Source organism: Punica granatum, chromosome 3, assembly GCF_007655135.1.
Source record: "Punica granatum isolate Tunisia-2019 chromosome 3, ASM765513v2, whole genome shotgun sequence".
NCBI lineage: Eukaryota > Viridiplantae > Streptophyta > Magnoliopsida > Myrtales > Lythraceae > Punica > Punica granatum.
In genome coordinates, this window is record NC_045129.1 from 9,898,795 (window position 1) to 9,920,784 (window position 21,990).

Consider the following 21,990-nt stretch of genomic DNA (forward strand, 5'->3'; position numbering starts at 1 on the left):
GCTACTCGAAATTTCTAATGGTTTTTAGGAGTGTATGTACATTTTTTGATCACTAAAAGTTCCAATCACTTATAAAAAACATGAATATTTATTTTAAAAATAATTATTTAAAAAAGGTATAAATAACCAAGAATAATGGTGAGTTACTAACCCTTATCTGTGCAAGACATCAATGACAGAGCTTTACCATGCAAATTTTAGTAAATTTATCTAGTCCCGCCCTCTACTATTCGAGAACGAGCTTAAATGAACACAATTGACTATGAAATGCAATATAATCGACTGCAAAGTGCAACACAATTAATTGGAGCAGAGGGTTTTAGTAGATGTCGTCTGTATTGCACTTTCCCAGTCGATGGTGTTCATTTGTATCTCAAGACGGTATAGGGCAAGACCCAATAAGCTTCTCAAATCTTATGGTATTACAAATAACCATGGATTAAGGCTGATACTAGAGGCTGCCATCCCATCAGAGGTCCAATCCCCAAGATTTCTTTCTTTTCTTGTTATGCAAAACTAAAAGAACATGAGGTTCCGGTTATCAAAAAGTCTAGCATGACGGTCATCATGGTCATCCATTCGCAGGACTCAAGTGAGGCCCAAGCGTGATAGACAATCATAATTTCGGTATCACCTGACACCGGATCATGTTAGACTCTCCGTTTGATTATTAGTGGGCAATCGTCACTCTCCCTTCGCAGGCGGCTGTTATGAAGTCTATAAAATACACCACTGAGGTGCTAGTAGTGGACAAGCTGTGACACACACACATAATTGTTGTTATTAGGAAAATTGTGGAATACACGTACGAAGGAAAGATTCAAACCTAGAACGTTGGGTAATCAACTCAAGTTGTTCGGCGACCGGACTTTGTCGTGGTGCGTAGTCCCCGGTTGACTCTGGAACTGAAGCACCTTCTAGGGCCGAAAGCCGATGGATTCGATTAGACAAAATTAAACCAAGACATCAGCTTTACGATATCGGGTGGCCCATTCCTATGGCAATTGATGAGAACAAGGGCTTGTTTGCACGCCTTCTTTTTAACCAATGCACACTTCCTTCCAAAAACCAAAAAGGAAAGTAAAGAGGGCATCCTCCCCACCACAACACCAACACAATACAGAACACTGATGCAGTGGCATTATCCTTGATCCGGGTCATGACATTGACATTGATATAGAATCAAGATGTCTCACTTTTTTTTCGATATGTCCTAATATTCGGAAACCCAACGAATTTTGATTAATATAGTTCGAGTGGGGTCAACCAATTAATAAAATAAAATTCTCTTAACATGAATTAAATTTTTTATTTTTACCAATAAATTTTACTATATTCCTTCTTTTTCTCTGTTATGTTATTGTATGTCATTCTAGATTCACGATCGTTATTTATAATTGGAAAAAAAAAAATACAACCCCAACAAACAAGCCAATCAAAGGAGTGGAACCCACACTTCCCACATCTTCAAACTCCGCTTTCACTTTTCCACGGTCCTCTCTCCACCGTCCATGTCATGATCCTGTGTTTCCTTCCCCTCCCTTTCCTAGTCACGACCATAATTTGCCTTGGCTGATATGTGGAAATGGCCAATTCTCGAATCGAACGTGACATAGACGGATGGTCCTTTGCACCATTCACCTCCTTGCTTTGTACGACGAGAGATCGGGTCCGGAACCATATCCTACTTCTCGGGCTTCGATGTTGTACTCACACCTATGCTACCAAACAAAAAGAAATTGTTTGATCAGTCTCGTTCACACGGGGATCGTGATTAGTTGGTCATGTTCTCGATGTACTAGATGTATTCTAACAAGTTACTAAAGTCGGTATTTTGTATAACTAACAATTTCCATATAACAACAAGTGACAAGTAGTAGCACATAATTGCGCTGATTCTATAAACCGTATGATAAAAGATAATCTAAAGGAGAATTAAAAATTGCAAAATACCGATAAGATTACAAATATATCATAAGACTACATCGAAATGCTCGCAATATACTGATATCATATGTATCTTCCTAACATACCCCTAATACTATTTCTATATATAACTAGCTAGTACTCTTTGTACTCGTTTTTATCCTCGTTACCATCGCGGGAAAATGAAAAATCTATAACATGTACGATTTCTCTCGAGTAAATTCTTGCTTTCATGCGTTTCCTTTTGGGGAATTGGACTTGCGTCCTAACCCCGAAACTGCCACCAATTTGTTAATAAAGTCTCTAAGATTATATAAAACCATTAAGGGGAAGCAAAAGGTGCCTTGCCACTCGAAGAACGAACCTCGTATGACGTCGTATGCTCGCAAGTTGTCGTTCCACTTGTGCACTCGAAATTCCAACTCCCGAGAAAGCGCCACGTCCGCACTGTTCCCTTCAATTTTATAATAAGAAAAATAATTATTTTTAGTTTTTCAATTTCAATATATTAATAACAAAATTAATTACGAGAATAGAATATGACATAATGCCTATTAAACACACCAGTGGCCATCACCGACACAGCATGAATTAATTTCAATCAATAAGTTGAGGATCCGTAATTTCGTCGAGAAAAATAATAAAATAAGTGGAAATATCAGTGGTCGTGATCAAAACGACATGAATTAATCTCAACTAATAAGTGCGACACCCATAATTTCGTCGGGAAAAAATAATAATAAAATAAGTAGTTGGTGATTAGCACATTCATTCCATCCCCACCGTTACTAGCAGCCAATATTCTTCAGGTCGTTGCCTTCTGCAAGGACTACTACTGCTGGCGGTCCAACATAACACCCTCACCTCTCTCTCTCTCTCTCTTCCATTTCACGCCTCCGCTTCCTTAATCAGTCCCATAGTATCTTCGATCACTCCGTGTCTTCTTCTTCTTCATCATCATCATCATCATCAATCAGTCTGGTAAGAAATGGAGCGTTATGAGATACTGAGGGATATCGGGTCGGGCAACTTCGGAGTGGCCAAATTGGTGAAGGACAAGTGGACTGGTGAGCTCTACGCTGTCAAGTACATCGAGAGAGGTCAAAAGGTGATGAGGGGATCCGACCCCTTCTGCTTAAGCTTTCTGGGTTTTGTTCACCTTGGCTTGGTGTGTTCTGTTCTGCTCTGTTCATCAAAAGGTTGATTCTTGATTGGGGAGTTTCTTGGTATTGGTCAGATTGATCAGCACGTGCAGAGGGAGATTATGAACCATCGCTCTTTGAAGCATCCAAACATCATAAGGTTTAAGGAGGTATAAATACATATATATGTGTATATATTTATGTATTATGTATTTATTATGGCCATTTTACTATAATAGTTTGCTTGGCCTAACTTGGATGGAAAATTTCAAGCTTTTCATCATCAGCTGGGGAAACCAACAAGATTAGAGACCAGAGCTGTTGTTGCTAAATTAAAGCTTCGGATGAGGTTTATGTTTGCCTTGCTTTGTGGGCACTTGCGGCCGCTGCTCTGTTTTCTCTGTCACTTAGATTTGAGGCAGTTCTCGATTTGATTAGACCGCGATGCTTAGCAGCATGACTTCACCGCTTTTGTTGTTTTTAAAGGGAGATCTTGACTTGGAAAAGAGAATTTTGGGAAATATTCCAAGTTTTGCACTTGAGATTATGGTTTTAAAAATGAGAGATGATGAATCTACTTCTTGTAGACCAAACAATCTGAGGATAGTATCTGTTGCATTTCATTTGTTTGCTTATTTGCTTGAGCTGCAGGGTGATCCCAGAAAATAACGAAAAGTTAAATGAAGGCTCTTTATCTGCAGGTTCTGCTCACACCGACCCATCTTGCCATCGTCATGGAATATGCAGCTGGAGGCGAGCTCTTCGAACGGATCTGTAATGCCGGTAGATTCGGCGAAGACGAGGTATGCTGAATGGAACAATTTGGCTTGTGTTTCCATGGTTCCGTTCGCTTCCAATTCAGAAATGTTGATCCAGTTTTGTTCCTTGCAGGCAAGATTTTTCTATCAACAACTTATATCGGGAGTCAGTTACTGCCACTCGATGGTACCCCCCATTCCTTTGCCCATTAATCTTATGCCAATAGCTTACAACTTAGTTTCTTTTCGGTCTTTAAGAGATCTTGTTTTCAGCAAATTTGCCATAGGGATCTTAAGCTCGAGAACACACTTTTAGATGGAAGCACAGCACCGAGGCTCAAGATATGCGATTTCGGCTACTCCAAGGCAATTCACTAAACTTGATCTTTTAATTATCGTCCCTGTGCCATTGGTTATAAAAGCAATTGATAGCTTCAGTCCCTTTTCTTCCCTTCTGTTCAGTCCTCTGTGTTGCATTCACAACCCAAATCTACAGTTGGAACGCCTGCATACATTGCACCGGAGGTCCTGTCGACAAAGGAGTATGATGGGAAGGTACAAGAAGATATATTTTGCTTTCGAGATTTGAATTTCGGGCCAAGTTTGGTGACCTAAACAAAAGATCCTTCTTGATTTGTTCAAACTTGTGGATTTATTCTATAGATTGCTGATGTTTGGTCTTGTGGGGTCACCCTCTACGTGATGCTTGTGGGAGCTTACCCGTTCGAAGACCCAGAAGATCCAAGAAACTTCAGAAAGACAATTCAGGTTTTCAATTAGCTGCTCCAAGTCAATTTCTTTCCTTCTACTACCAGAGGTTTCTTGAAGTGCTAAAGATTTTCGATTGCGCAGCGAATCCTGAGCGTCCACTATTCCATTCCTGATTATGTCCGAGTTTCAATCGAATGTAAGCATCTCCTGTCTCGAATATTCGTGGCTAATCCTGAGAAGGTACCAGCTCTTGGAAGCTTTATCTCTTTGGTTGGTTTGACTTCTGCAATTCTTTTATTAGGCCATCATTATCTCTAATGACCAATGGAATTGTCTGTTGTAGAGAATAACGATCCCCGAAATCAAGCAGCATCCGTGGTTCCTGAAGAACTTGCCAATAGAATTCACGGACGATGGGATTGTGATGTTACAGAATGACAGCCTTGGTGAATCTACGCAAAGCATGGAAGAGATTTTATCTGTAGTTCAAGAGGCAAGGAAGCCCGGGGATGTTCCAAGAGCTGGTGGCGGTTTATTGCTTGGAGGCAGCATGGATCTCGATGACATCGAGGCAGACGCCGACATAGACGATATAGAGATGAGCGGAGATTTTGTGTGCGCCCTATGACTTTGGACTCAAGGACTTGGAGCGAAATCTTAAGGACGAAAGACACTTTAAATTTAAAAAAAAAAAAAAAGAAAAAAAAGAGGGGATGTAGGTGCGGATAAGGTTTGTTTTTTATGGAGGGGATCAGATGGTCTACGCTGTCTATGCCCGTTTCTCAATTGGAAGCTTCTCCTTCTGGCCTTGCTTGAGTTTTATGAGATAATATCCTGATGTACATGTCTGTATTTATAAATATGTAACTGTGACTCTGCACATAGTCATAGATCAAAAGAATGTGCAACTTCAGTTGCCTTTTCCCGGAAGAGCCGAGAAGTTTGTTTGTGTAATATTTATCGATAAGCCCCTGGGTGATTTGAGAATGATGATAGTCTGATGGGGAAGATCTCGGACAAAATCTGTGTTCTTGTACATTGCAAGTGACAGTTCAGTTCAAGATTCCAGGGATGCATGGAAATGCCCCCTCAGATAATCCATCTATGGTCATTTATGTGCCAGCGAGGAGACAGTACCATTTAGTTCAACAAGCCCGTACAAGCAGGTGCGAAGATGTGATTAGTTTAACATTGATTGAAACGCGAAAATATAACATCATGAAACCAAGTTCCGTATCTCAGCTTCTAAAAGAGTTCTGCTAGAGCATTGAAATTTAAAAAAAAAATGGCCAAAAAGGACCCACCTAAGCTCTGACCTAGGCAGCAACTGATGGTTTTGAGGCAGCAGAGAGTCTCGATCTCTTCTTCGCCAAGCTCTCACTGCGTCGCTCCCTCTGCTCCTTCAACCTGGTCGCGAGAAGTTTCTGGTACTCAGCCGCCTCTGCTTTGGCCTTGGCAATTCTCTTCTTCTTCTCTGCAATTCTTGCACGCTTCCTCTGAAGTGTTAATGGAGTCACCAGCCTCTGAATCTTCGGTGCCTTACTTACATTCTTGCCTGCAAGACATCCACGAGATTACTAACAATTCCACAAGACGGAAATCAATCATGAGAGGATGGTGCACTCACCAGATTTAGTTGTGAAGGTTCGGCGATAGGTGTTGACGTATTTCCTGACATCATCCTCCTTTGAGAGGTTAAACAGCTTCCTGATCTTCGATGCTCTCTTGGGGCCTCTCATTCTTGGCTTCTCAATGTCGGTTAAACCGGGAAGATCATTCTCCCCTTTCTTCACAATAACCAAGTTGAGAACTGAGAGGTCAGGGCTAACGATGCAGCCACGGACAGACTTCCTTCTTCGCTCTCCATTTCTCCTGCCATATCCACGGAAGCAAGGCGTACCTGTAGATGCAGAGTCAGTAGATAATCATATGTGGAAACCACAAATGCTTCACGCTTCCTTAAATGTCAAAATCACATGAAAGAATCGGCAAGAACCAACCTCTGTGAAGCAAGAGACGGACACGTCCAGGGGTCAGCACACCCTGTTTCATAGGGAACCCTTGCTTGTCGCAGCCTCCCATGATTTTGAACACATAGCCCTTGAATTCCTATGGAAAATTCCATCAAATCAACAACTAATTGGATAATAAACGATCAAAAGTTTATATTCGGACAGGAGATTAGAAGAAAGAAGCATACCTCACCCAGAGCATCACCGCTAACTTCTTGGGATATTCTCTTATCGAAGAATGCCCGGCTGCACCAGAACAATTGCTTTGAAGTAAGCAAATCCACTCAACAGAACCATATCAAGGACAGAATGCATCTAGCAAAACTTGGACATAGATTTGTTTGCAAGCCATCTGGACACAGTGTTCACACACTGGTGCAGCTTGCTTAATGTGGAAGACAAACTGCCAAATCCGAGGGCATTAATGTCGTAGGAAGCAACAAGTCAACTCAAATTCCATCTGAAGAGGCATACATGATCCATTGACTACATTTCAAATTACCAACAAATCGAGCATGCTCACAAAATTTACAGGGAGCAACCGCGGCAAAGGATTAAAAATGCAAACTTTCACTCGGAATGCCATGTTCTATCAATCCACAAGCAATCAGAAGTTCATATTGTGCGCTTACAGTTTCTGGTCATCGTCGATTTCGAGCTTCTTCTGGCACCCAGTAGTCGGATTCGCAATATTGAACTATCGAAGAAACCCAAAAAAAAAATAAAAAATTAGAAGCTGAAAAGTACAAGTCGTTGAAAAACCGTCACCGTTGAGTAGAAATCGGGTCAGAATTTCGATCGAAACCTTCATCTTGATCCAGGGGAAGTGGCCTCAGGTTGTAGCAGCCGACCAACTATAGCGAAATTAGGGTTTCTCCGGTTGAGCGAATATAAGGAGACGATGAAGGTGGGAAATTTGATTCTGCGCCCTTTAAATTTTGCTTATTTCCATATTGACCCCTATATTATGTATCATTCTATTTTACACCCTGAATTTTGGTTTCGATCCGGCCCACTTTGCACCATAATTAATCCTAAGTATACCAAGGAGAAATATTTACCAGAAAAAATGTGTAAGATTTACCCTCTGTCTTCTCAAGTACTACAATCTTTGGTCCGGTTATCGGTACCTCTATATACATTCAACACCTTGCCAAAATGTCTCACGAGTCTTGAAACGTATACGGATATGGATGTTGAAACCCTTCGTGGATGCGTGGAGGAGCTAAAGGTAGGGGGGAATTCTCTTACTGTCCTACCTGCTAGCAGTTCTTTCTAGTCTAACTTGTTGAATGCTAGCTAACTAAAAGCGACTAGGAGTAGGAGCAGTACCTATGCTCAACCAGGTCCAATCCAATCTGAGAGCCCAACCCGACTTGGAGCCCAGTTAAGAAATCAAATAAGACAGGAGGGAGGAGTTCGACATTTTCTCTTCCTCAAGAATTGGGTTAAACCATTAATGGTGAAGAATGGTTGGAGAGATGGTGCACGTTTAGTCGTTTTGATGGATCGAGAAGCCGCCCGTCTTCCATAAAAAATCAACGAGGAACAAGGTCTAGTTGGGAAGCTTACAATTTCTCCAGGTTCAAAAACCTCAGGGGGAGCACACTCAACACACCAGCACAAGCAGTAGTCGGATATCAATGCGTCCGGTCAAGACTAGTAATCCCCCTCTCTAAGAACCGTATTTGAGTATTTCCATCTCCTACGGGCCAAACAAAGAACTCAAATATATATATATATATATATATATATATATAATGGAGGGGGCAAAAGCTGGTACAGAAAAATTAAAATAAGAGAAATCAAAGCAAACAGAAACGGGATATAGAGGGAGTTCCAACGATATCTCCTAACATGAGATGACCTAAACTGTTAGGAATCGAGCTAAGGAAATGAAACCCAAGTGGAAAGGAAGAAGCTCTCCTCACAAGACAGCCTGTGCAACAGTTGCCTTTTCGATAATGTATGGACGACATGAATATCTCATTTCCTTGAAATAAATTCAAGAATGTTAGAGAGAATCTATCTAAACTTTTGTACCCAAAATAAGTTGGTGTACGACAAAGGAGTCGACCTCGACAATAATCTTTTGACAACCTATCGACCAAACAAGTTCGAGACCTGAGCAAACTCCCCACATATCAGCCAAAATAGAGGTTGCAACACCAACACTAAGAACGAAACCGCAAACCCAATTGCCACCGCCGGAATCACGAATGAGCCCACCTGCCCCAGCTATGAACCCAAATATTGCTTTTGTTGCAAGAGCTCCGCATCAAAAATGTTTCCTTTCTGTTTTTTACAGCCAAGTCTAGCTTTTTACATTACCTTGTTCTTGGTTTAGCCAAGTCATTCGTCAAGTTTCATACGTAACTTTCGATTCAATTTCCTTACGGTCTTTAGTTCGATAGTTGTTATCTTTGTCCACCTTGCTAGTTTAATGCAATCAATTCTCTTTATGGCAATAATGCTTTTTCGTACTTAATATTCTCTGGTTCTATTGCAACCCGAGTCTTTCAAAGTTTCTTTTTTTTATTACTCCTTCTGCATAGCGGAGAGACTGATGCTGCGTTTGGTTTCAATATAGGATTTTAAAATCAGATTTTAATTTTGAAAAAGAGTGATATAAATGAGTTTATCCTTTGACTTTGTATGTGTTATTTTGTTTTGTTGTTGAAAAAGAGTAGTATAAATGGGTCCACTCTTTGACTTTATATGAGTTATTTTGTTTTGTTGTGAATAAAATTAAGTTAAAGTTATGATTTTAAAATCACATTTGCAAACCAAACAAGTCATGAATCATTCATCTTTCGTCCATGTAAAAGTGAATTTTGCACACCACTCGCTCTCGAGATTCTTCATCTCCAGCACGGCCGTACCATGTAACCGGCCACCTCACGGTTTTAAATCAACAGAACTGAAATCAAGACATTATGGATGATATTTCTCAATTTTCCCTTCTACTCTTTCTTATATTAGTTCAATGAGACTCCTCTGTGAAAAAAGAAATATGGATGATACAGTGACCGGCAACCAAATTTGTGATATATGGCAAATGAAACCCCAAACCCTATAATTTTGATCCATTTTAAGGTCTCAACCAGTGACTGGCCCACCTTTTCTGTTGTTGATGTTGTTTTTTTTTCTATTTTTTTAAAATCTCGTTCTTCAAATAGTTTTTCTTGCTGGTTGGGTTACTGCTAAATTTGATTTTCTTGCTGTTTGGGAGATGATAATCGAGCATCTTAATTATGAAGAAGATCCTTTCCCTTCTCTATCATTATTCTACTCAAAGTAAATTTTTTTTTTTTGGGATAAGTAAATCAAGGTAAAACTTGTATGCCTCAGTATAAGAGAAATAACTTTGTGTAATATGAGATGGTATCCAAAATTGTTCAATTTAATCTTCCAAATAGGAATAGTTTCCTCTGCTTATAAGAAATTTTCTATTTATGTTACTTTAACATATAAATTCAAAGGATTTCTATAGAGAAAATTGAAAATAAAAGAGATATTAAAAAAAAAATTGCAACAACTTATTCAGTTGTTGTTTTCTACTCTCCTCCTTCTGCTGTACCTTCGACATGTTACTGGATTGCATCCATTTGTATGATTGTAATTGACTATGTTTAGATTTGGTTTGAGGGAATGTCTTCTATTTGCCCAAAAAAAAAAAGACTATTGTAAGTGGGAAATAAAACTTTAGAAATCATTTTTCATGATTTTCGATGTTTCTTTCATGAAGAACTCAAAGTCAAGAGAGTGCCTCTATCCCTCTACTATTAAAAGGAAAAGTATAATCTTCAGAAATGGTTTAAATGTAAAACATCTTATCGACTTGAGATTAACTCCAATTGATCAACGAAGAACTCCCATCGCCGCCGACCCACCAGCAGAATGCTAGAAAATGCCAAAATGGTTGCCTGAAGACCTTTGTTTTTTTTTTTTTTTGGTCAATAGGTTGATTGAAGATTGTAGAGTCCATCGGTGACCTTGACGGGACAATGGTGACTGGCAGGAAGGCTCCATTGTTCACTGCTCGTTCTCTCTCCATCTTACTAGTCGTCTCAACAAGGCAAATTCACTTTTCAAGATATAACCAAGCAGATAAAATTGATTTTTATACTATCATATTAAGGTCTAAGAAATGGACCACTCTTTTTTGTTTTCTTTTCCGAAATTACAGCCGAACAAGTGGAAACTTAGAAGATTTTCTGCCGGGCACTAAAGATACAAACGAGATCTTGGAGATAATAATATGGAAAAAGGGCATTTTTTATTCCCACTTGCAAAGGTGGGTTTGTCGCTATTGTTGACCTGACTCGCTCACTCACTGAAGAACAGAACACGACCACCAAAGTTGCTTCACTTTAACCTCTTTCAAAGATTTCAGTTACATGCAGAGATGAAGACAGCAGAAGACATTTATCTTATCCCACAAGACACAGCACCCCGATTGGGTTGGCATCCTCTCTTGTGTCTTCCCATTTCATGACAATTCCCCACCACTTATATCTCGACACCACCCACAACCAACCCCCCCATCGTATCCGTCCCGCTCCCATCAGCTCCAACTTGACGATTCCAAGCTCTGGCCGTGATTCGAATTACTATCTTATCGGGATACCCGACTTTGGACCGGTGACGTCTTCTTATGACTCGACAGACTTTCATTCGTGATCATCGGTCATTGTACGTCTTAGGTTGTAAGCAGCCTCGACCAATTGACATATCAACCTCTAGGCCAGCAGCAGTGAATGTTGATCGCATTTGTTGAAGGTTAAAAAATTATAAATCTGATGTCGAGTGGTTAGGTAAGAAACTCATGATGAGTCTGTAACGTAGTCGAATACTATTACTTGTCAATTTGAATTTTTATGTCGAAAATGTACTCAATCACTTAATAGAATAGAAAATTGATATAATATCTTATCAGGTTTTATGTGTCCATGAGCATTTATATTTCATTACAGCTGCATGGATGATGGAAGAGGAACTCTGTTTCAGTATTTGAACGCAAAAATAGTTAGCCTGCCCCGTGCCAATTATCCCCTTAATCCGAATGCAGAAGAGAAGCTCACTATGATCAATAAACTCGAGTACATCCAGCGAAAAAATAAGAACCCGAGTACGGGATAAGAAGCCCACAGGCCTCTTTGACAAGAGAACTTATCATCTCTTAAAATCCAAACCAAAAATCACCGGTAATGAAGAAAGGGCATCAATTGACAGCACCATCCATCGTATTATCAGGTCAAATCCCAAATTTAAGACAATGCATAATCTTGCATTTAAGAATCCTAAGATGCTTTTATCCTAAAAAATTAAGGTAATTAATAAGCAGTTATGCCGGCCAAGTCATCTGGCCAAAAGACTCCACCCAGTAATTCTTCCCACAATATTAAATCAATTTCCCTTTTTTGGGTAATAATATTAATCAACTAACACCTTCATTAAATATTTGCTCGTCTTTTTTTTTACCCAAAAAAATAAATATTTCTTCTTGTCATTTTTTGATTTGGTAAAATATTAAAATGTCTTTCACCGAAAAAAAAAAAATAGTCTCCCTTCAGACCCACAGGTTTTTTATATTTATAAGATCCCAAAATGCAAATAGGAGCAAATTGGTCCATTGGGACGCCAACTGACTCTCTCCACAGTAATCGACCCTCTCCCAGCAGAAAGAAAAATAAAATAAAATAAAATAAAAACAGAGCAAGCAAATGGCCCCTCCCTCCGCCGTCCCGTTCACCGCCGTCGTCCTCCTCCTCGTTGCAACCGCGGCGGCCTCGGCCCAGCTCCGCCCGAAATACTACTCCCAGACGTGCCCCGACGCGGAGAGGATCGTCCGGGAAGTGATGAGGAAGGCCATGATCAGGGAGCCCCGGAGCGTCGCCTCGGTCATGAGGTTCCAGTTCCATGACTGCTTCGTCAACGTACGTAAAGCTTTTTCTCTCTCTCACTCCATCAGAACATAAACTCTTCGGTTTCTCGTCCGTGGATTATTAGTAACCGTTGCTCATCAAAACTTTCGCCTGGTCAAATCATCGTGTTATCGTTGCAGGGCTGTGATGGCTCTCTGCTGCTCGACGACACGCCGACGATGCTGGGGGAGAAGCTGGCCTTGTCGAACATAAACTCGCTGAGGTCCTTCGAAGTGGTCGACGAAATTAAGGATGCCTTGGAGAGAGCCTGCCCCGGCGTGGTCTCTTGCGCGGACATCGTGATCATGGCCGCAAGAGATGCCGTTGCCCTGGTTCTTGTCTTTCCTCTTATTATATTTCCTCGTTGATTCATTCACTTTCATATCTCATCTACGAGGACCTCAATTTCAGTTAGCTTAAATTTTCAGCTAAATAAGCCGAGCCCGAATTCATCGGCAACCAATCCGATGTCGTCCGTAATCTACCTCTTCAACTCTTTCTCGATATATCTATCCCGAGTTTCAATATATTCCTATTTTCTTATAAATATGAATAGTCTTCTCATCCCGAAAACTACTTGATTAAAGGTTACAACTCTTCGTGGTTGCATCAATGCCTTCATCAAAATTCAGAATTTAAAAAATCTTTCTTTGACTCGGGCTGTCCCTATCGCCTCATCTTTCGCTTGGAAATACTCCATAAATTACAAAAAGGTCAGGCGGTGTGATCAATTATTAGTGTATGTGCCGCATTTCAATCATATATATTTTTTGGGTCGAAAAAGATATATTTTATTACCCAAAGGAATTTCTTTTCTGCTTTTCCTGGTAATGTACAAAGAAAATAATTATATGGCCAGGCTGTTGTCACCTGAATTTCTGCAATTGGTCCCCTTCTCATGTCGAATTCTTGAGCAGGTCCCAGATAAAAACATGTATTTATCAAGTACTATGCTTCAGCAATGATTCTTTCAGTGAAAAATAAATAACTAAAATCAGAATTATTACGAAAATTCAGCATGGCTAGAAGAGAACTCACCTAACTCTGCTCTTCCAAAAAAAACAAAAAAACAAAAACTGTATCATATGTTTCGTGATCATGCGATGAAGTGTAATATAAAGTCAGTTTAGTTTTAATCTGAATATAAAGAGTATAGTAGTACAGTCGATGTTTCTTTGGTCCTCAATTTTGTCCCTGAAAAGAATCAAAGGCTTGTACTGAACACTGTTTTTATGTTGTTATAACAATGTTCATTCGATCTATAATGTTTGTACTATCTAGACCGGAGGACCTGATTGGGAGGTGAAGTTGGGCCGGAAGGACAGCTTGACAGCGAGCCAGGAAGACTCGAGCAACATCATGCCGAGCCCAAGAAGCAACGCCACCTTCTTGATCAATCTCTTTGCTAAGTTCAACCTCTCGGCTAGAGACATGGTGGCCCTCTCGGGCTCTCACTCCATTGGGCAGGCACGGTGCTTCTCCATCATGTTCAGGCTTTACAATCAGTCTGGGACGGGCAAGCCCGACCCTGCTATGGATCCCGAGTACAGGCTCAAGCTCGACAAGCTGTGCCCACTTGGCGGGGATGAGAACGTCACCGGGGACCTCGACGCCACCCCTAGAGTGTTCGACAATCAGTACTTCAAGGACTTAGTGGCAGGGAGAGGGTTCTTGAACTCGGACCAGACGTTGTATACCATGGCGGAGACCAGAGACTACGTTCGGGCTTTCAGCAAGGACCAGATCGAGTTCTTTAAGGCTTTCGTAGAGGGAATGATTAAGATGGGCGACTTGCTATCGGGTCGGCCCGGGGAGATCCGAAAGAATTGTCGGGTCGTCAACAGTTGGCCCGTGGACATTTTGCTGGAGTCTTAATATAGGACAAAATGTCGTATTATTAACCATGGCCATGGGATAATGCATCGATCACGAAGCGAGGCAAATAGTAAATGTAGTGACAGTTTGGAAGCATATAGAGATTTAACTGATCTAAATCCATATTCCGTGTCCTTCATAAGATCATATTCTTATTGCTTGCAATTTCTTTATATGAAGGGGGTGGTTCGATTTCAAATTAGTTTAGGACCACGGGACATTACTCCGACGACCACTGAATTCAATGATCGTTTTAGCGATACACGAATCTGAGGGGAGGAATATGTCGTCCGGTTACGATCGGACATCTGTTGCGACGACCATAGGAGATCGATTCGAAAGTGGTCTTGGGTCCCTATCTCGATTAATTCCATTGATGGGAGGTCTTCCCAATTGGGATGAATTTGCTTTGAAGCTGTGGACCACTTACCACTTATAGCCACAAGACTTTCCAAAACCACAAAAATATGTCTTGCGGGTACTTTATTGCATCCTATAAACAAGCAACGTGCGACGTGGCGTCCTTCGAGTTATCACCATTTTGATTTTGGCAAGTCATAGTCTTTTGACTTATGATAGGGCTTTATGATTTGTGACCATTTTGCTCATATGAAATATGTTCTCAGCATCCTCTCATAATAATAATGTTTTTTTCGGTGCAAAGGGGGCGTAAACGCCCGCTCTCATAATAATAATGTGACATACTATGGATATTGAATTTGGAGACTGCTTTCAGAATGGTCGAAAGAATCTTAGACTAAACAAAAAGTTAAAAAAAAAAAAAAGCCTCGATTGAGGACAAATACTTACTAGGACTGTAACAAACTTCTGATTCAATAGAATTTTATATTCGTATCCAGTATTTGCGCTTTTCATTTATCATGTAACACATTTATACGAGGGAAATTGGAATGATATGCATTATGTGTGCATGTCTCGAGTTGTTCACATCTCACTCATAAAAGAGAGGTCCTCCTCTCCCCTCTGTTTTCTTCTGTTTCCCTCCATCCAAATAGAAGATTAGTGTTACTTACTCACTATGGTTGAGTAATAGCTAATCATAATGCTTGTAAGCGGGAATCATGGGACTTTAGTGCTGCCAGTGTTATGAAAGGTATTGCTCATTCAAGTGAATCCGTAATACTCGCTCAATATTCGCTCGGTAAAGAGTGGGGGAAGAACTTTTCATGTGCCGTACAATTGCAATTGGGCCGTCCAAAGGCTCTAATGGGCCCTCATCTCTACCATCAATAATTCATCACTGGGCTCAATGGCGCGGCCCAACCCGCCTGCTTTCAGTCTTCCGCCTTCGCGATCGCGAACGCAGGAAAGGCGCTCCTAGTTGAAGGAACGGTTCCTCAGCAGCACCAGCAGGCGGAAGCAGCGACCATGGGGGGCGGCGGCGGCGGCGGAAGAGGGAGGTCCCGAACTCAGCGGCGGCATTTCGCTCAGAGCAGGGAGAACACCTGGAAGCGCCCAAGGTCCGACCCTTCCGACGCAAACCAGGGAGAAGGCAACTCCCAGAGCGGCGACCCGACGTGGCAGCCCTTCTCGACTCAGAATCCCGCCTTCGATGAGTACTACAAGGTAGTCCTCGCTCCACTGCTAAGTTCATGTCTCCATTTGCATTTAGATGCTCATTCGAGCTTCCATGACAGGAGCAAGCGATAGTATCTCCCGAGGAGTGGGATACTTTCATCGAATACCTTCGGAAGCCATTGCCTGCTGCATTCAGAATCAACTCCAGGTGAGCTTGCTGTCATCCATTCGGAGAAATGGAATGAATTGAATTTACTCGTTACTTGTGGTTATCCTATATATGTGTGTGTGTGTTTATCGATTGGCAAGAGAACGGTCATTATGCGACTCCTGAGCTAAAAATGAAGTTAGGTTTGAATAATTGTGATAAAATTTCCGATTTTGATTTCGTTAGATTTGCACTGAGGAGTTCATTCATGGCGATATTCAAATGTCACTCTGTTTAACAATTTGGCATTTTCTTATGAAATTTGCAGTAGCCAGTTTTGTATGGACATCAAATCACAACTGGAGAATGACTTCATGAAATCTCTTCAATCTGAAGTAAGACACATCACCTTGTTATGTTTGTTAGCTTTCACAGTTGCTGTCATTTGTATCATGTCTTACTCCCCTGTTTATTATGTTTGACATTAATATTTTCCGTATTCTTTTCAGTTCGTTGGAGGGGATGAGGCAGAGGCCATTAGACCATTGCCATGGTATCCTGATAATCTTGCCTGGCATTCAAATTTTTCGCGGATGCAGCTGCGCAAGAATCAAGCACTTGAGAAGTAAGTGGTCCATAGGGTGAAAGTTTGTTTATCGTCTTTATAAGGGTTTGTTAAGTAACTGCTTCAGCAGTGTGGATAATGTCTCCTCTTATTTCCATGCATCATTGGCTATTGAATTTCAGGTTTCATGAGTTCTTAAAGCTTGAAAATGAAATTGGAAACATCACAAGACAGGAGGCTGTCAGCATGGTGGGTCTTTCTCAGATCTCCAGATTGTCCAGTCTTAAACATCGACTTTCATTTATCCATCTTACTTATTTACTTTTGATCCGTATGATCTAATGGCTGCTTCCTGTGCATGTTGTAGGTCCCTCCTCTCTTTCTGGATGTACAATCTGACCATTTTGTACTCGATAGTATGTGACTCTTTCCATCTTTCCAGATCACCTCTTCATGCTTTACCTATCAATGAGTATTAGTTGTTACATAGCTCGTACATATAAATCGCACATACTTTTATCATGAAGATTATCTCTTCTTTTTTTGCCTCTTCACAGTGTGTGCTGCCCCTGGATCAAAGACCTTTCAATTACTCGAGATTATTCACCGTTCAACTGGACCAGGAAGACTACCTGATGGACTGGTATATAACCTTTCTTGTCTGTCTTAATTTCTAATTCTCTCCTGCGGCTTTTCATGGCTATTTCCAATTTTGATCGTTCGGGAGATGCACTATCTTGATGATGATCAATCATTTATTAAACAATGATCTGTCAAACGATGTTTATGTGGTCGTGTAGATACGCATTCAGATTAGTTCTGATCAGCGATATTATATAGATAGGATCTTGTCGTAGTATATGATCTTCCTTTCTTCTTCTATTAGGTTCTTGCTAATGATCTTGATGTCCAAAGATGCAACCTTCTCATTCACCAAACAAAAAGAATGTGCACTGCCAACGTGGTGGTCACTAATCATGAAGCTCAACACTTTCCTGGTTGCCGTTTAAATAAAAACTGGGTTGGTGCTTCGGAAGTGAATGGTCAATCGGAGGCGAGTCCCAATCAACTATTATTTGATCGGGTCCTGTGTGACGTTCCTTGCAGTGGAGATGGAACCCTTCGCAAAGCTCCAGATATCTGGAGAAAATGGTAATTTCCATATTTTCAACGACTGTAATCTTTTCCTATGTTTCTATTTGATATTTGATGAATGTGTGGTTACTTCAATCTAGGAATTCGGGGATGGGCAATGGGCTTCATGGGCTCCAAATTCAGATCGCCTTGCGAGGTATCTGCCCAGCCACTTATTGTGATGGCAGAAGAAAAACCAAATAAGTTTTCTTATTTTGGAGTCTGTGTACAATTTTCATCCATGAAATTTAACCAAATCTGATAACCTAGTTCTTTCATGTGGCGATTAATAAAATGATTGTCTTTCGAGATGATAATTTCCTTATTATAAAACCCAGTTTTCCTTCTCAAAATCATTTGAGGTTTTACATGTAAACCTGATGAGCTGAGAATCTGACTCCTGTTTGTTTCTGTGCAACATCAATAATGTTCTATCTATGCCCTTGCAAAGATTTATAACCTAAGCTGGAATCCAATGTTCTACTACAGGATTGTCATTGCTCAAAGTTGGTGGGAGAATGGTTTACTCGACCTGCTCAATGAATCCAATTGAAAATGAAGCTGTGGTTGCTGAGGTGATGTATTTCTGTAATTCAGAAACTTCTTCCTCTAAGCTCATGTCTTATAGTGTAGCCATTTTGTAACAGGAAAAAGCTGATTGTTATTTGTAAACCATCTATTGTAGTTACATCAACATCTCTTTCTCTCATGTTTAGATTCTGAGAAGGCGTGAGGGCTTTGTTGAACTTGTTGACGTTTCTATGGAGCTTCCTCAACTTATTCGCAGGCCAGGCCTTAGAAAGTGGAAGGTCAGATCTAACTGCTACTAGTCCTTGATTGTTTATTTGCACTCAATTTATCAAATAGTATCATGTGCTACACAAGTTGGCAGTTGCCTATTGGGTGTTATGGCATGAATATATTCCTTATCTTGGTTCGTGAAGATCTTCATTTAATACAAAATAAGAATAGTTTGTAGTCTCTTTAAATTTTTCATTGAGCTAAGACATATAAGAAACATGTGAAGGGAATGTGCTTTTATAAAGCTCTCATCTGTTATCTTTTCTTTGGGCGGTGCAGGTACGTGATAAAGGCACCTGGGTAACTTCCTATAAAGATGCTGAGAAGTCTCGAAGAGCTGCTGTAATTCCCAGCATGTTTCCTTGTGGGAGAGGTCTTACAGATCCTGCTGATGAGAATTCAGAAAGAGATGACCTTGCTGGCCAGGAAACAAAACCTGAAGATGATACTGAGCAATTGGAAAATGATGCTGCTCCAACGACGGACTTAGAAGAAGAAATTTCTAATTTGCCTCTTGAACGATGCATGAGAATAGTGCCTCATGATCAAAATGGTGGAGCCTTCTTTATTGCTGTCCTCCGCAAAATAGCCCCCTTCCCAGGTATCTTCATAGCTTGTCATGGCCACATCATATTGATTACAGATGGTCACATGTGAGAAAATTGGTTGTCAGTTGTAATAAAAATAGCTGTTTTTTCTTTTGTATTGTTTCTTTTTCCTATATGTTGTTGTATTGATGTATTTTACTGCTTTGTCCACATTCTATGTCAACAGCCGGTATGCAGAAACCTATGAGCAAGAGGGCTAAACCTTCATCTGAGAAGGATGAACTGCCCAAAGAAGTACCAGATAAAGCCAGCGAACATGTCAATGGGTTGGGAGATAAATCAGCAGACGCGCTAAATGAGAAAGTTCCAGAAGCAGCTTCAGATCATACTGATGGTTCAGAAGCTGCTGTTTTGGAAATCGATTCTTCTAACATGCATGAAAGTGGAGATGGTAGCGCAAGGGGAACTGGAGTGTCCGGTAATGGGGGAACTGACCAAATGAAAGCAGGTGGAAAGAGGAAGTTGCAGATGCAAGGCAAGTGGAAGGGGGTCGATCCTGTTGTGTTTTTCAAAGATGAAGCTGTTATCAACGGCATCAAGACATTTTATGGTATTGTCGAGTCCTTCCCTTTGGATGGTCACCTAGTTACAAGGAATGAAGACACCAACCATGTAAAGAGAATTTACTTCATTTCGAAGTCAGTGAAGGAGCTTTTGGAGCTAAATTTTCAAGTGGGTCAGCCACTCAAGATCACTTCCATTGGCCTAAAGATGTTTGTAAGTATCATTTGGCTTATTCTTTTTCCTATTGCTATGTTCTTGCTAGAGTTACAATCCTGCCTCTGCAAAGTACCTGTTACAATCTCTGTTTCTTCATAATATTCATTCTTGATGCAATTTTGCCCAAAATGACTTATGCCAAAGTAATCAGAACTTTGAGCTGATGTTTTTGGAGTATAAATTTTGTAGTCTGATTGCTTATGATCTATTCAAAAGTGCATTGGGTCCATTTGGTGCTCTTTCTTGGTGCTATGTGCTCATCTAAGATGATATATTTGCTTCCTTTGGAGACTTTCTGAGAGACACGTTATTAGAATTTTATTGAGCCAACCTTTTTTTCCTTGTTCAAAATAAAGGAACGACAATCTTCGATCCAAGGTACCTCTGCCCCGTGTTCCTTCCGAATATCGTCCGAAGGGTTGCCCCTGCTTCTCCCATACATTACGAAACAAATCTTACGTGCCTCCTTGGTGGACTTCAAGCATCTTTTGCAGTATAAGAGCATCAAATTCTCTGATTTCGTGGATTCTGAGTTTCGCGACAAAGCATCCGATCTACAGCCTGGATGCTGTGTAATAGTTCTCAAAAGTGGTATGCCATAACCGCTTAAGATTTGTTCCTCATTGAAATAATATTTGCATTTGATTAGGGATGAAAAGTCACAGTTTTCGATTTCTTGTGGAGAAACACTTCGATATTATTCCCTTTTGTTATCTTCATCTCTCTGTTGAATCTGATGCAAATGATTTTTGTGCAGCAGAAGAAATGCCTTTGTCGGGTCTGGATACAGCAGACAGAATAGCCATCGGGTGTTGGAAGGGCAAAGCCAGCTTGAGCGTGTTGGTCACCGCCATCGACTGCCAAGAGCTGATGGAGAGGCTCGTAGCCCGCATGGAGACTGGGAAAGATTCTTCACTCCAAGAAACCGAAACCACCTCTGACAATGCAATAGATGAGGAGATAAACAAAGTTGAGAAGCCCGAAGATGCAAAGACCATAGAACCTGCCATCGAGGGCTGACTGTTGTACCGATTTTGACTATACGGAAGTTTGTACTGTAGTTGATTTCTAGTGGTATCCAATAGCTATAAAACTTGCTAATCCAGTTTTTCGACCCCTTCGGCCCTGTCTTTCTGTTGGGTTTGTATTTTTTCAGGGATGAGGCTACACTGTGATGCGCAATTCTTACAACTCAGGAGCTTTTATTCTATACGCGGCTTCAGTCTGCTTCCTTGTCCTTAGAAATGGCTTATGGAAACTTATTTCGAGAAGTTTGAAACCCTGCTTGATTCGCATTTCCAAGATTCAGAGCACGCTCTCCCCTTGCTCGTGTAAAGGACTCTGCCTCGCTCAAAGCCTCAAATGCAGAGCTGAAATCGAGGGTTTGGAGCGTGCATGTAGTCGATGAATGTTCTTGTCGCCGACTTTCCTCATCCATCAGAATCAATGTTGATGGGAAATTAAAAGCCAATCCACATTCCACCAGTTCCCTCTTCTGATGTCATAATTATTGAAAGACTGGCCTTCGGAACTTCTGCCAATCCATCTGAGCTGCGGCATCACCTCCGAAGCAGTGACTTGTGATCGTGCCTTCATCGGTTAGAAAATATGCCCGCAATAGCAGAGGTGAAGCTGAAGCTGGTTATTCCTATTTTCTTATCTTTAATGCAGTACCCACCGATGTCGCTGTATTCGGACAGACGGACTTGGAATTGCCAACCGTTCATTAAAATCGTACTGTGGTTGAGATTCATATGGATGTTGGTCCCTGTAGCTTGTCCTGACATACAAGGATGGACTGGAAAACCAACCTTCATATCCCATTACATGCACGATGCCCGGCAAGTGCAAATGGGTTGGATTCACTGAAGTGTCTTCGAGGCTTATGGTGTGCTGATACGAAGAGTACCGGTAATTTTGCAGCCCCGAGATGACAGTGGTTACATAACGGTCGTGTTTAGAGCCCGAAGTAAAATATTGCTGCGGCATTAATGGGAGGCCGTTTGATCTATTTTGGCATGAAAGAGATGCTGAATCTTATCGCAACTCTGCTGCCTGATAAGAACCCTCGAGCAACTCCATTGCATGTTACCTTCTTGACTGCCGCATCATCCGCTATTCATT

The 21,990-nt window shown here is 41.0% G+C and overlaps 4 protein-coding genes across 6 annotated transcripts; 3 read left to right on the forward strand and 1 right to left on the reverse strand.

Annotated features, from left to right (window-relative positions):
• The first annotated feature begins 2,703 nt into the window (after positions 1 to 2,703).
• LOC116200218 (serine/threonine-protein kinase SAPK2) lies at positions 2,704 to 5,524 on the forward strand. 2 transcript variants are annotated; one of them, XM_031531011.1, is made up of 9 exons: positions 2,704 to 3,034; positions 3,164 to 3,238; positions 3,755 to 3,871; positions 3,960 to 4,013; positions 4,100 to 4,192; positions 4,289 to 4,381; positions 4,490 to 4,594; positions 4,679 to 4,777; positions 4,881 to 5,524. In XM_031531011.1, exons 1-9 carry the CDS (start codon positions 2,915 to 2,917, stop codon positions 5,163 to 5,165), a joined length of 1,041 nt encoding a protein of 346 aa, XP_031386871.1. In that variant the 5' UTR covers positions 2,704 to 2,914; the 3' UTR covers positions 5,166 to 5,524. The 2 variants fall into 2 exon arrangements, with proteins under 2 accessions (XP_031386871.1, XP_031386872.1); XM_031531012.1 differs by having other exon boundaries at positions 2,706 to 3,034; positions 3,770 to 3,871.
• Positions 5,525 to 5,676: 152 nt separating this feature from the next.
• LOC116200219 (40S ribosomal protein S6) lies at positions 5,677 to 7,489 on the reverse strand. Its single transcript, XM_031531013.1, has 6 exons — positions 7,355 to 7,489; positions 7,182 to 7,246; positions 6,738 to 6,795; positions 6,538 to 6,646; positions 6,165 to 6,437; positions 5,677 to 6,092 (listed from the first exon to the last, which is right to left on the reverse strand). Exons 1-6 carry the CDS (start codon positions 7,358 to 7,360, stop codon positions 5,854 to 5,856), a joined length of 750 nt encoding a protein of 249 aa, XP_031386873.1. The 5' UTR covers positions 7,361 to 7,489; the 3' UTR covers positions 5,677 to 5,853.
• Positions 7,490 to 12,165: 4,676 nt separating this feature from the next.
• LOC116198698 (peroxidase 17) lies at positions 12,166 to 14,485 on the forward strand. Its single transcript, XM_031528921.1, has 3 exons — positions 12,166 to 12,488; positions 12,617 to 12,808; positions 13,758 to 14,485. The coding sequence occupies exons 1-3, from the start codon at positions 12,276 to 12,278 to the stop codon at positions 14,349 to 14,351; spliced, it is 999 nt and encodes a 332-aa protein (XP_031384781.1). The 5' UTR covers positions 12,166 to 12,275; the 3' UTR covers positions 14,352 to 14,485.
• Positions 14,486 to 15,679: 1,194 nt separating this feature from the next.
• LOC116200977 (RNA cytosine-C(5)-methyltransferase NSUN2-like) lies at positions 15,680 to 21,104 on the forward strand. Of its 2 annotated transcripts, none has more exons than XM_031532008.1 (15): positions 15,680 to 15,938; positions 16,010 to 16,098; positions 16,367 to 16,433; positions 16,548 to 16,663; positions 16,786 to 16,852; positions 16,971 to 17,019; positions 17,161 to 17,246; positions 17,490 to 17,755; positions 17,839 to 17,894; positions 18,227 to 18,312; positions 18,454 to 18,546; positions 18,818 to 19,139; positions 19,313 to 19,863; positions 20,223 to 20,457; positions 20,624 to 21,104. In XM_031532008.1, the coding sequence occupies exons 1-15, from the start codon at positions 15,741 to 15,743 to the stop codon at positions 20,884 to 20,886; spliced, it is 2,544 nt and encodes an 847-aa protein (XP_031387868.1). In that variant the 5' UTR covers positions 15,680 to 15,740; the 3' UTR covers positions 20,887 to 21,104. The 2 variants fall into 2 exon arrangements, with proteins under 2 accessions (XP_031387868.1, XP_031387870.1); XM_031532010.1 differs by having other exon boundaries at positions 20,627 to 21,104.
• Positions 21,105 to 21,990: the final 886 nt, after the last annotated feature.